The following is a 14,759-nucleotide window of genomic DNA, read 5'->3' as shown; positions in this document are numbered from 1 at the left end:
TTCATCAACCTGAGCACCTTTACAGGTTATCACTTTCGGATGACTCCTTTGCTTTTTCCCCTCGTTACGACATAATTGCATCTTAAGTCGCGGTAGCAGCGCTGCCGCCTCTAGCCCCGGGATTAGCGTTGAATTTTCACGGTCAGCAGATGCACTTTTGTGACATGACAACAGCCACTTGAAAGGCTCCCGTTAAAACCCCCCGTGGCTCCTGACCTTAGAAGATCTCATCCTCGCAGCGTCTCATTTACTTTCGCCTGGAAACTCGAAGGAAAGAAAAAGAAAAAATTATAAAAACATTGAGATTTTCCACCTCTGTTGTTTTTCAGGCTTTGCTTGATCACAAGCAGATAAGAATAACATTTTACAGAATGTTGCAAACTTCCCGGCCCCACCGCCGCAGCGGATATAAAAGCGGAATGATGTTACGGCGAGCTCGTAAAACGTGTTCAGGTGTGCGCGTCGCTGGGAAGGTTATGGCCTGGGACTCTGCGGAGGAACTGTTGTGCTTTTTGCTCTGGGAGATGAAATGTGCTGAGAGCTGCTTTCGTAATGTTCGCTTCTTGCAGGTGGTTACGATTATATTTAAAACGGCGTCCTCCCCCGTCGGCTGGCAGTTATGTCACAGCGGGGAAGGAGACGGAGCGCGGGTTTAAATGGAAGTTTGGAGATTGCTGGAAATTGCCGTCCTGAAAATGGGGGTTTGCAGGTGCTTTGGGCCTCGAAGGGGCGCCGTGAAAGCGACGTTCTCCGAGAGGAACTTGCTGCCTGCCGAGCTCGGAACAGTTCTCTTCTGCTGTCCAAGTTTGTGTTCCTAATTTGAATTGGCAGGCCTTACATTTTTTTATTTTTTTTTTTGAAATATAAACATTTTGCAAAATTACAGTGGTGGCTTAAGCCGAAAAGTTCTGAATCAGGATGATGTCGGCTTATTGGGAAATGAAAAAGAAACTTCAAAGCAAAATTTAAATTCATCCCAATGAAGGCCACTACCCACTGTACTAAGATAAATCTTTACTTTCTCTCTCATTGATCATCAGGTAAGTCTGTAAAGCTGATTTTGAGGTAAAACCCCTCCCACAATGTGATGTCAGGGCCATGACAGTTTCCTATCTGTGAACCGTATTGCATTGTGGGAAATAACGGCTGTTGCCGACTGCTAAGCAAGCTGTATCTCCCTCTATGGCCCAGTGCACGCCAAAAACCGCTAGCAGATCTGCAAAAGGTTTTTGAAGCAGATTTCAGAGCCATTCTAGGCATGTTTAGATAGGTTTTCTAAACATATCTAGCATTTTTGGGAGAGTTTTTGTGTAGCAGATTACAAATATTGTTACACTAAAAGCTTTTTCTGAACAGCTTCTGTAACAATACCCCCTGGAAAATCGCTCTGATCTAGCGTTTTTCAGAGCTTGAGCTTTTACTATACTTTACATTGAGGCAGAAACGAATCTGCAAACCACAAAAGTGCTGCAGGACGCACGTTTGCGGTTTCCTAAAAACCTCAAACTGCTGGTGTGCACCATCGCATTGAAATACATTAGCCAAGCGTTTTCCAAGGCAGAAGCGGTTTGCGGATCGCTGCAAAAACCGCTCGGTGTGCACCAGGCCTATGTGTGTATGTGCGGGTATGTAAATGCCCTCCAGCAGTAAAGATGCAAACATGCAGGCTCACGTAGGTTCAAACAACATGAAGAAATTACACAGCGAGTTTCAATCATTTTGTGATCTATCTTCTATCCTTCAAGTTTTCACTTTTAAATATCTCGTCCCCCCCTTATGATCTTTTTCAGAAAAGATACTCTTCAAAAGATTAATCTTGTGTTACAATTTCTCCTCCATGGAGTCTGAAAAATATACTATATAAAAATCGTACTCTTTTAATCTGTCCAGTTTGCGAGAAAATGGCTCAATCCCGATTCACAACTTCACAGTACAGTACTAGTCGGAGTCTATGCAGTTATTTTGTTCTTCACAGAGTAATGTAATAATAATGCCAGTGGAAACACATAGAGAATTTGGCTTGTCATTCGCACAAAGCACAAACAATAAACAAACAGATAGTAAAGTGCCCATTGTGGCAGCCCTGTGTTGTTCTGCCCCGCATACCAGCAGTTGCAGCATTACTGTTAGTACTGCAGAGATTTCTATCCTTGACACCCTTGTGACTCTTAATAATTATTTGAACAGTTTCTTCCTTTAGAATGGTTCTGGGCATCAGCATATACTCACAACACTGTGATCTCTGTAAAAGTTGCTTAAAGAGACACTGAAGCGAAAAAAAAAAATAAAGATATAATGAATTGGTTGTGTAGTACAGCCAAGAAATAAAACATTAGGAGCAGAGACATGAGACAGTAAAGGAAGAGTTAAGAAACTCCAGTTGGTATCTATACAAAAGAGCTTCTCTGAGCTCCACAAAGAGAGTTCTGTCTTCTGAAGCTTATTATCTCAAGTGTCAGTCACGGTATTGGTTTTTTTTTTCCTGCAGAGGACAGGTCAAAAGTTCGCTGGCCTGCTCTGTAAAATCATTTAGAATGCTGAGTAGTGTGTAAACTGCAAATATTAGAGAATGATGCAATGTTATAAAAAACTATATAACTGAAAGTAAAAAATATGAGAATATTTTCTTTGCTACTAATGTTCTAGTAATGATCTGTACTACACAACCAATTCATTTTATCATTTTTTTTGTCGCTTCAGTGCCTCTTTAAAAGGAACCAGAAATGTGTGATCTATGGAAGCTGCCATATCTATGTACTTTTAAACAATACCAGTTACCTGGAAGCACACACTGCAGCTAGATTATTCTCAGCAAAGACCCCATTTTAGGACATTTTATGCACATTATAGCAACTGATTGAGGCCAGGAAATAGGCAGATGACACTTATTGTGATCTTTGTGTATTTGTTGTGTTGGGAGCGTTTTTCACAATATATGTAGATTGCCAGCTGAGTACGGCGTATTCCCACTGATCAGGGGAAAGATTACCTTCCGAGAAAAATTAAAGGCGTCAGTAAGCTGAGCGTGTGTTTTCCACTGCAATCAGCGACGCATAGACGACCCCTGACCCTCCCATCTAAGTATGACAGCCCGGTGCAGGGAGCGAGGCAGCGCTTATAATCAGAGCGTCAGGTTCAATCAGCCAGGCTGTGCTCAGTGGCCTCCTCAGGTGCTGTGAGCAGCAGAGAGGCGTACAGGCGGGAGGGGAAGGGGGAGCAGGGAGAGTGGGTGGCATACAGGCGGGAGGGGTTGCAGGGAGAGTGGGTGGCACACAGGTGGGAGGGGAGCAGGGAGAGTGGGTGGCATACAGGTGGGAGGTGAGCAGGTAGAGGGAGCAGCATACAGACAGGAGGGGATGGGGAGCAGGGCGAGTGGGTGGCATACAGCCAGGAGGGGAAGGGGGAGCAGGGAGAGTGGGTGGCATACAGGCGGGAGGGGTTGCAGGGAGAGTGGGTGGCTTACAGGCGGGAGGGTATGGGGGAGCAGGGAGAGTGGGTGGCATACAGGCGGGAGGGGAAGGGGGAGCAGGGAGGGTTGGTGGCATACAGGCGGGAGGGTATGGGGGAGCAGGGAGAGTGGGTGGCATACAGGCAGGAGGGGAAGGGGGAGCAGGGAGAGTGGGTGGCATACAGGCGGGAGGGGAGCAGGGAGAAGGGCAGCATACAGGTGGGAGGGGAGCAGGTATAGAAAGCAGCATACAGGCGGGAGGGGAAGAGGGAGCAGGGAGAGTGGGTGGCATACAGCCAGGAGGGGAGCAGGGAGAGGGGGTGGCATACAGGCGGGAGGGGAGCAGGGAGAGGGGGCGGCATACAGGCAGGAGGGGATGGGGGAGCAGGGAGGGTGGGCGGCATCTAGGCAGGAGGGGATGGGGGAGCAGGGAGGGTGGGCGGCATATAAGCAGGAGGGGATGGGGAGCAGGTAGAGGGGACGGCATACAGGCGTGAGGGGAGCAAGAAGAGCAGGTAGCATACAGGGGAGAGTGGGTGGCATACAGGCGGGAGGGGAGCAGGGAGAGGGGGCGGCATACAGGCGGGAGGGGAGCAGGGAGAGCAGGTAGCATACAGGGGAGAGGGGGTGGCATACAGGAGGGAGGGGAGCAGGGAGAGTGGGAGGGGAGCAGGGAGAAAGGGCGGCATACAGGTGGGAGGAGAGCAGGGAGAGTGGGAGGGGAGCAGGGAGAAAGGGCGGCATACAGGTGGGAGGAGAGCAGGGAGAGGGGGCGACATACAGGTGGGAGGAGAGCAGGGAGAGCAGGTAGCATACAGGGGAGAGGGGGTGGCATACAGGAGGGAGGGGAGCAGGGAGAGGGGGCGGCATACAGGTGGGAGGGGAGCAGGGAGAGGGGGCGGCATACAGGAGGGAGGGGAGCAGGGAGAGGGGGCGGCATACATGTGTGAGGGGAGCAGGGAGAGGGGGCGGCATACAGGTGGGAGGGGAGCAGGGAGAGGGGGCGGCATACAGGCGGGAGGGGAGCAGGGAGAGGGGGCGGCATACAGGCAAGAGGGGGCAGCATACAGGCGGGAGGGGATGGGGGAGCAGGGAGGTTGGTGCGGCATACAGGTGGGAGAGGAGCAGAGAGAGTGGGAGGGGAGCAGGGAGAAAGGGCGGCATACAGGTGGGAAGAGAGCAGGGAGAGGGGGCGACAAACAGGTGGGAGGAGAGCAGGGAGAGGGGGCAGCATACAGGCAGGAGGGGAGCAGGGAGCATACAGGGGAGAGGTGGTGGCATACAGGTGGGAGGGGATGAGGGAGCAGGAAGAGTGGGTACCCCAAACTTTCACTGTAGGTGGTTCCCAAATATTCTGCTTCCAATCTTTAGTATTAGTAGAGTTCCATGCTAGATAGGATATGTGATAACATGGTTTTCTATAATGCTATTAGTCTCAGAGCCCCTCCTTAGGGACATATGACAGGATACAAGGTTTTGCCTTGGTTCAGAGTTCAGTGATTGCACGGAGGACGTGCATGGGTGCGCAGGGAATACATGCATAGCCGATGAGGGATTTGCATAGAGGTGAGGCGGAAGGGGCGTCCTCGGGCCTGCGGGGTGCATGGCAATGATTGTCCTTCTGCGCTATACACACTGCAAAACTCAATCACTCCCAGATCCCCGCACCTGATTATACTCTCATCTCCCTCCATTAACATCAAGTGATTGAGCAACGCTAGCAGCGGAGCCTCATGCATTATTAAGCCACCATCATCCAGTCTCTGCTCCGGAATACATTCACACGCCGTAATGCAGGCAGACCCAGAGGTGACATTAAAGGGCGACTCCGCATCAGTACAACACTCTCTACAACATATATCGCTGCTGCACAGGGTCAACCAGAAGCAAATAGCTCCGGCTTGTTTGCAGATTGAATGCAAATTGTAGGTAGATTGAAAGTGGGACAATCCAAATCAGGAAGAGGCGGTTTTGCGACTGTGCTTAGTTACGATCTAATGCAGCCGACATCTCTTCACTACGTGTTACGATTGCTAGCAGGACCATGTAAAGGCCGGCAGCCTCCTGTGTGACCAAGGCCTCTGGGCTGGAACCCACTAGGAATTGCTGCAGCGCTTTTTAATTGCGGCAATGCTGTGTGCAGCGATTCTTAGGGTGATTGCCCTCGTGATTCGCTCCGTTTAGCAGCGATGTCCAGTAAACTGTGCAGCACTGCAGCACTTCCAATTAGTGTTTCAGGTTTTTTCTTTATTTTGTTAAATAAACTTTATTATACTTACCCATTGCTCCCAACTGTCCCTCTTTGAGAGCCCTGTCCCTCTATCCCTCTCTCCTCCTCATTTGTCCCTCTTTCAGGACTTTGTCCCTCTTTCTATGTAAATATATAATTTTCTCTACTGAAAAATGTGTTTGATTGACTCTAAACTTTTTTCCCGTCCTTTAAATTGGTATATTACTAATTTTAAAATGTTAATATGAAGGATAATGATCAGGATAGAAAGGACCAGTGTGGTTTGAATTATAAAACAACATATTTTTCTTATGAAATCTTTGTTATGTGTGACGGGGGCGTGATTAGGGGTGGGGCAGGGTGTGTGGCTTAAGTGTTCCTCTTTCTCATCTCAAATAGTTGGGAGGTGTGTACTTACCAGGTGTCCCGATGTCTGGCTTCCGCCCTTAGCCCCGCCCACTAAAGGAAGCGGTCATAGGTGCTTCTCTAGGACCAATCGGAGAAGTGTCTGCGAACTCCTCTGCTAGGGGGCGGGGCTACGGAAGGAAGCCAGACACCCGGTTACTAATAAAGTTTATTTAAAATTCCAAACACTAGTCCCCAAACATTGTTGCAAAATTGCTTTTCATACTTCATCAGTGCTTCTATACAAAGTATTGAGCGCCAATGCGCTCGTTCAATATGCTGCATGTCCTGCGATTGTGTGATGACCCCTAATTGAGATACATTGGCAAAGTGTTTTCTGGAATCGACGGTGATTGTCAGAGATCCAAAAATACTGTAGTGGGTCCCAGCTCTAAGGCAGGGATCACGCTGATGTCTGCAGGAACCTCAGACAATTTCCCACCAGCGATTTGCCGCACAATATGTGCATTAAGTGTTTGTTTTAATGTATACATTTGTTTTTTTACAGTAGCCAATAATTTCAATGAGAAATTGTGTGGGTTGTGCGGAAAAGTAGTGCAGCCTTTTTTATTTTTCCAACGCTATACACAATCGGAGATGCCTCCTAAAACGGCAGCGGGCCCATAGGAAATCATGTGCAATTTCACATGTGACAAAATGTTGCTGAACTGCACAAGCGTCGTCCCAGCTTGTCTCGGTTCGTAGTGTGCGCTTTACAGAAAGCCTGCGCTATAACATGCAACCTGCACACTATAACAAACAAACAAACACAGAACATTTATATCGCGCTTTTCTCCTGGCGGACTCAAAGCCCCAGAGCTGCAGCCACTAGGGCATGCTCTATAGGCAGTAGCAGTGTTAGGAAGACTTGCCCAATGTCTCCTACTGAATAGGTGCTGGCTTACTGAACAGGCAGAGCCAAGATTCGAACCCTGGTCTCCCGTGTCAGAGGCAGAGCCCTTAACCATTACACTATCCAGCCACTGTAGCGTTATTTATCATAGCATGAAGATTTCAGAATTACACTGACTTTTTTTTTTTTTATTGATTGTAACATTTGAAAAATCTGACCAATGTATCACACAAGTGTGTTCACATTTTCCCCAATTATTATTTTTTTTTTTGACAATTCTGATAAACTCGCTTGGGTCTATACATTGAGAAACTGATAATCAGAAAAATACACCACTTCCGATCAACTTATATGGGATAAAACGAGAAATCCCCTTGAATAAGTAAAACTGTTTTAGATTTTTCTGCACAACTGCTGTGCCGTACCATATTATTTGCGCATTTACAGCCGCAGTGAAGCATACTTGTCATGTATTATATGCTTCACTGTACGCATTGCATAACTGATAAGTGTGATGCACAATTACACTTTTCCTCTCCTTTGCATTGCAATCCTGCCTTTACAAGACATTTCCATTCAGCACCCTAGTGTGACACCAGCCTTATTGTTTTAAAGTGAACCTGATGGGATAAACAATTGAATTTATCCTCCTAAAAAATGACTTTGTTTAAGTATTCCATGTTTTTTTTTTTATATTTACACAGTTACAAAGTACTGTAGATTTAATGTTTTACTGTCTCTAATCAGTGGCACCCTGTTAAGTGTCCCAGATTTAAAATACATTAGCTATTGACCCTTTCATATCTCTCCCCTAAGCCCAGAAGTTGTATTCTGCCAGGAAAACGTTTATGGCTGTAATTTACTTATCAGTGATGTTTATTATATTTCCTATAAGTTACCGACAAGACAGAAGCTGTCACTTCCATACCTGAGAATGAACTCTTTCAGGCAGCAAAAAACACATATTCCCTCATGTACACTTTAAACCAGGGGGCCATTTGCGGCCCTCGATACAATATTTTGTGGCCCGCGCCGGCAAAAGCTTCCTTTATAGTTTGCTTCAGTGCTAGTAATCTGCCGCATCCCCACCGCTAAACGAGGGCTGTGGAGCCCCCAAATCGCCCGGGAGGCAATCTGCCGGCATTTCCTGGAAGGGGCAGAGCTTTCAGCTTCAGCTCTGCCCCTCCTGACATCAGTCGCGGCGCATCGCCGCCACTCCCCGCCCCTCTCTGTGAAGGAAGAGTGAGAGGGGCGGGCAGAGGCGGCGATGCGCCGCGATTGATGTCAGGAGGGGAAGAGCTGAAGCTGAAAGCTCTGCCCCTTCCAGGAAATGCCGGCAGATTGCCTCCCGGGCGATTTGGGGGCTCTGCAGCCCTTGTTTTGCGGCGGGGACACGGCGGATTACTTGTAATGGGAGCACTGAAGCGAACTATAGGTAAAATAGGCAAAATAGTTTGCTTCAGTGTGAATTTAATTTTGAAATAAAAATCAATGCAAGGGACGGGGCTGGGGGTCGGGTGCTGCTGATTGTGAAATCCCTTATGCGGCCCAGCCTCATCCTGACTTTCCTCCTGCGGCCCCCAGGTAAATTGAGTTTGAGACCCCTGCTTTAAACTATCAGGGAAGACATTTCAGGATGTGTTTTTAAAAGAGTGATTCATAAAAGTAAGTAGGAGTAACATTTTAAATGATACCTTTGAAAATATTGGAGAGTTTTCAGCTGTGGGAGTTAGAAAGTTCCCTGCAGCCATCTGGCTGACTCGCCTGTTTACATGAAGTAGCAGAGAAACAGATTGTTTGCATCTAAGCTTTAACAACAATGGAGTTGCTTTTAAATGAAATACAACTCCTGGCAGGAGCTGATTGTGATTCCTATGAATTTCTCATGTATTCAGTGTTAGCTTAAAGAGAACCAGAGACGTTTGCAAAAAGATTTTATACATACCTGGTGCTTCCTCCAGTCCCATAAGCCTGGATCGCTCCCACGCCGCCGTCCTCCGCTGCCTCTATCCGCCGGTACCGGGTTCCGTACTTTCCGCCAGTCGACGCAAGCGCAGTGCGTCACTGCCGGCGGACGCGGCCAATTTTCCACATGAACAGGGGCTCCCTCCATACCCTTACGCATGCGCCTGCATACTGCGCAGACGCATGCGTAAGGATATGGAGGGAGCCCCTGTTCATGCGGAAAATTGGCCACGTCCGCCGGAAGTGACGGGACCCGGTATCGGCGATAGAGGCAGCGGAGGACGGCGGCGTGGGAGCGATCCAGGCTTATGGGGCTGGAGGAAGCCCCAGGTATGTATAAAAGCTTTTTCATTTTTTCAATTCTCTTCGTCTCTGGTTCCCTTTAAAGGGACCTTGAGCAGCGCCTAAAAATAAAAATGTGCACTTACCTGGGGCTTCCTCCAGGCCTCTGTAGCCCGCAAGGTCCTTCGGTGTCCTCTAGGCCCCCTCTGTGGTCCCGCTGGCGGTTCCATTAGCGCAGCGACTTCGGTTGAAGTGATGCGCAATTGAGCATGCTTAGCCCATCCTTGCACCCAGCTCGATGACGTGCCCACGGCTGTAAGCTTACTCTGCATGCGCGGTTTAGTCTTCAGAGAAACGTGCATGCGCAGGAGGCTTGCAGCGATGGGCACGTGATTGAGCTGGGTGCGCAGTTGCGCACGACTTCAGCCGAAGTTGCTGGGCTAAGGGAGCCACCAGCGGGACCACGGAGGGGACCCAGAGGACACCAAGGACCTGGTGGGTATAGATTGCCAGGGGAAGCCCCAAGTGAGTGCACATTTTCATTTTTAAGTGCTTCTCGGGGCCCCTTTCAAGCAACATACACAGAACCGATAAATATTGTTTAAAATGTCTCATGACGACAGATTGCCCTATTGGATATGAAAAATGCAGCCAAATAAATGTGAAGAGACAACTACAATAGAAAATGCAAAAGACAATAACAGGTATGAGCAGCCATTGTGCAGTTGGCCGGTGTGAGTATAAGTCGTTCAAATGATATTGTTCCAGAGCATGCGCGCCTGTCGTGTGGAATGTCACCTCCGCATGCGCAAGTATGATTCTACTGACATCACTGTTTGGAATCTCGGTGTGTGTGAACAACATTGTTTAAACTGCTTATTTTTCTTTGCTGGATTGTTTGTGTGTGTGTATAGATTTTAATCTGGCATGTGCACTTAAAGGGAACGAAAGTGAAAGGGATATGGATGCTGCCATATGTATTTCCTGTTAAACAATACCAGTTGCCTGGCAACCCTCCTGCTCTATTTGGTTGCAGTAGTATCTGAATCACACCAAAAACAAGCATGCAGCTAATCTTGCCAGATCTGACGATAATGTCAGAAACTCCTGATTTGCTGCATGCTTGTTCAGGGGCTATGGCCAAAAGCATTAGAGGCAGAGGATCAGCAGGACAGCCAGGCAACTTGCATTCAAGGAAATAAATATGGCAGCCCCTTTATCCCTCTCGCTTCAGTTGTCCTTTAAAGGGAACCTGAAACGAGACTGATATGGAGGCTGGCATATTTATTTCCTATTAAACAATGCACATTGCCTGGCAGTCCTGCTGATCCTCTGCCTACTTTTAGCCATTGACACTGAAGAAGAATGCAGATCAGAGCTTTCTGACTGAAGTGTGACTAGATTAGCTGCGTGCTTCTTTTAGGTGTGTGATTCAGACACTACTGCAGCCAAAGAGGTCAGGAGGATAGCCAGGCAATGTGTATTGTGTAAAAGGAAATAAATATGGCAGCCTCCTTATCCCTCTTACTTTGGGTTCCTTTTAATGCCTAGTACACACAATGCAATTGCCCATCAGATTCATGGTCAAATTGATTATTTCTGACAGGTTCGACTGATTTCCGATCGTTTTTTGATCGATTTTCCTATCATTTCTGTGCAAAATCGATCAGAAAAATGATCAAAAATTAGATCGGACTTGTTAGAAATAATCGATTCAGTCGTCAATCTGATGGAAAATTGCATCTTGTGTACATATATATCAAAATATCTGTGACAACATTATCTGATCAGAGATGGGACGTTAAGCCTGTGGACCCCTCGGCGTGGGACAGCATGCAAAGCGCGAGTGAGATTTGCATAGGGCGATGCGAGGAGACTTTGCGGCGGTGTAACGTCTGCCTTCGCCCCCTTTCTTGCCATGTTTGCTCTTCTGCTTTGGATGGAAAAATAAACAGCAGGCCTTTTGTAAAGATTCGTGTTTAAACTCGCTATCTTCCTGTCTGAATCTCAGCGCCTCGTCCTTGGCACAATACCGGCGCGACGTTCCCATTGTCCTCGACTATTCATTGCCGAGACCCGAGAAATCTTTTATTGCCGCTTCTGTAGGAGACACCTGTGCTAATTGCTAATATCTACCTGTTAGACGATTAATTTACGCCGTGCGACGAGGAAAAGCCGTGTTTATTTGCGCTCCAGTTTTACCGCCGCAGCTTAAAATGATTCTGTCACAAGGGGGCCTTTGAAAGCCCGCTCGCTCTTAAAGGGGACCTCAACTTTTAAAGTGTACACGAGGCGACATGATGAGATAAACATGCATATGTACAGTGCAAAACATATTAATAACCAGGCTGTTTTTACTTTTTTGTTAATTTTGCTGCCTGAAAGAGTTAATTTGCAGGCATGCAAGTGACATCTTCTGTCTTGTGGGTACCTTGTTGAGAACATAGTAACCCTCATTGATAAGCAAATTCCAACCATAAAAGTTTTCCTGGCAGAATACAACTTCTGAGGGCAGGGTAAAGATAGAAAAAGGTCAATAGTTCATTTACTGTATTTTAACTCTTGGACACTTAACAGACTGCCACTGTCAGGCTTGTCTGGCTACTTGCTATAGGTCAGACTGTATGCTCATATGACTGACCTGTAACCCCGCCCTAACACCTGCGCAAACTCCTGCCTAATAACAAACTACAATACCCTGCAGGTAGATGTAGCATACAACCTGGCACATAGCATTCACCAAACACTGCAAGGTAATGCAGACACAGTATACTTGAATAGTCACCTGAGGCCTATGGACTAAGGCAATCCAGACGAAAGTGTAATCACAATACAGATGTGTAGTCAAAGCAGGCCGGGATCAGGGCAGGCAGCGTTCATGCAAGGTCCTTTAACAAATCCGAGGTTGGCAACAGGAGATCCAGTAAGATGCAAAGTCAGGTACAAGCCGGGTCAATAACAGGTGATCAGAAGAAACGTAGTCAGGCACAATCCGGGTCGGCAACAGGTAATCAAATCTACAAGAAGCTTGGTCAAGAGACAGACAGAAATCGGCAGCAAGACAATACACTTGGTGTGAGCGCAATCTCAGCTACAAGCCCAGCATAGGCTATCACGGGCGAAGACTGAGGGCGCTCACCTTTCTCTAAAGCCCAATCTACGCGATACAATTCTTTGTATGATTCTATTTACAATCCGATTAAAGCCGACATGTTCGATCGGGATTCGATTCGATCCAATTAGATTTGCCATTGCAAAACAATGGCAAATCAAATTGAATCGAATCCCGAGCGGACATGTCGGATTTAATCGGATCGTAAATAGAATCGTAATCGAATTACACAAAGAATCATATCATATACCAGAACTAACCAATCAAAAGCAACGGAATCCAAAACAACCAATCATTCATCGGTGTGTCAGCAAGTCACGCATGCTGCTATTGTTTACAGCGGCGGAGCGCGTACTGATGACGCATCCCCCGCTTGGCCAATAAGGAAGGAGCACCATGCACTCCACTGACATCAGCGCTTCGCCGAGACCCAGAGGCTTGCGCCTCAGCGTGGATCTCGGCGTTCCGCCACCATATGCGGCGAGATCTTACAGGCAACAAAACATTCAACCTACTTTGTAAATGTTTAAAGAGACTCAGAGCTCAAAATAAAAATGAAATTACTACTCACCTTGGGCTTTCTGCAGCCCAGTGTAGGTCAGGAGGTCCCACGGCGGCGTCCTGGCTCTTATTCTAGGCCTGGCGTGGTGACGACAGCATGACGTTTGAGGAAGAAGGAGCCCAGTGTCGCCGGGAGCTGCCGGGCAGCCATTTCTGAGCGAAGGCCTAGGAGAAGAGCCAGGACGCCGCCGTGGGTCCTCCCGACCTACACTGGGCTGCAGAAAGCCCCAGGTGAGTAGCAATTTCATTTTTATTTTGAGCTCTGAGTCACTTTAAATCTATATATAAAATCGGATGTGTGTGTGTGTGTGTGTGTGTGTGTGTGTGTGTGTGTGTGTGTGTGTGTGTGTGTGTGTGTGTGTGTGTGTGTGTGTGTGTGTGTGTGTGTGTGTGTGTGTGTGTGTGTGTGTGTGTGTGTGTGTGTGTGTGTGTGTGTGTGTGTGTGTGTGTGTGTGTGTGTGTGTGTGTGTGTGTGTGTGTGTGTGTGTGTGTGTGCGTGTCTGTCTGTGTGTGTGTGTGTGTGTATATAGTGTGTGTGTGTGTATAGTGTGTGTGTGTGTGTGTGTGTGTATATAGTGTGTGTGTGTGTGTGTGTGTGTGTATATAGTTAGTGTGTGTGTGTGTGTGTGTGTATAGTGTGTGTGTGTGTGTGTATAGTGTGTAGTGTGTGTGTGTGTAGTGTGTAGTGTGTGTGTGTGTAGTGTGTGTGTGTATAGTGTGTGTGTGTAGCGTGTGTGTGTGTAGCGTGTGTGTGTGTATGTATGTATGTGCCGCGATCACGCGAAAACGGCTTGACCGATTTGAACGAAACTTGGTACACAGATCCCTTACTACTTGGGATGATATGTTCTGGGGGTCTCGCGGCCCCCCTGCACACCTGGGCGGCGCTACAAACAGCAAATCAGATTCCACCCATTCAAGTCAATGGAAAAAATGTAAAAGGCTGCCATTCTCACAGTAATCAAGCCAGAGTCCCCACACTTGGCACAGTTGGTCACTTGGTGACCGAGGTTACAAATCCAGGAAAAGTGGGCGGAGCATAAAACAGCCAATCAAATTTCAGCCGTTCATTTTAAATGGAAAAATGTAAACTGCAGCCATTCTTAGACTGTTAATCGCAGGGTTCTCAAACTTGCCACAGTTGGTCACTGGGTGAATGAGATTAAGATTCAAGAAAATGGGTGGAGCCTACAACAGCCAATCAAAATTCACCTATTGATTTTCAAGGGGAATATTTAAACTGCTGCTATTCTTACACTTTTAATGGCAGAGGCTTCACACTTGCTACAGTCGGTCTTTGGGTGACTGGGGTCCGAATTCACTAAAGGGGCGGGGCCACATACAGCCAATCAGATTTCCTTGGTGGATAAACTGCTTCCATTCACACATTTTTGATGCCAGGAACCTGACAGCTCACAAACTTGGTCATTGAGTGACTGTGTGTCAAGGTTACCAAAACTGGGCGGAGCCAAAACTACTTTTACTGGGAAAATATAAACTGCAGCCATTCTTACACCGTTAATGGCAGGGTTCTCAAACTTTGCACAGTTGGTCATTGGGTGACAGATTAAGATTTTGGAAGGTGGGTGGAGCCTACAACAGCCAATAAAAATTCCCCATTTGATTTTCAAAGGGAATATTTCATCTGCTACCATTCTCTTATACTGGTAAAAGCAGATGCCTCAAACCTGGTACAGTTGGTCACTGGGTGACTGGGGCCCAAATTCAGGAAGGGGGCAGAGCCACAAACAGCCAGATTTGTTTATTTTTCAATGGGAATATACAAAGTATTGATACCAAGGAACCCAAAGCTGATAAACTTGATAATTGAGTGACTGTATGTCAAGGTTAGAAAAAGTGGGCGGTGCCAACAACTTCATTTTTTACATTGCAGGGTTCCCAA

At 47.3% G+C, this 14,759-nt stretch overlaps 1 protein-coding gene across 9 annotated transcripts in view; it reads left to right on the top strand.

Moving 5' to 3' along the window:
* Positions 1–14,759, top strand: part of PCDH11X (protocadherin 11 X-linked) — a 1,835,932-nt gene that overhangs the window by 101,969 nt on the left and 1,719,204 nt on the right. The window contains exon 3 of one of the 9 annotated variants that reach the window (XM_068249999.1): positions 9,807–9,887. The exons of the other annotated variants lie outside the window; for them this stretch is intronic. Within the exon in view, the coding sequence (XP_068106100.1) occupies positions 9,829–9,887 (59 nt within the window). The 5' untranslated portion in view covers positions 9,807–9,828. The remainder of the gene's footprint in view (positions 1–9,806; positions 9,888–14,759) is intronic. 9 annotated transcript variants of the gene reach the window in all.

Source organism: Hyperolius riggenbachi, chromosome 8, assembly GCF_040937935.1.
Source record: "Hyperolius riggenbachi isolate aHypRig1 chromosome 8, aHypRig1.pri, whole genome shotgun sequence".
NCBI classification, from domain to species: Eukaryota; Metazoa; Chordata; class Amphibia; order Anura; family Hyperoliidae; genus Hyperolius; species Hyperolius riggenbachi.
The sequence above is the reverse complement of the archived record's forward strand: the minus strand, read 5'-3'. Positions and strand labels throughout refer to the sequence as shown.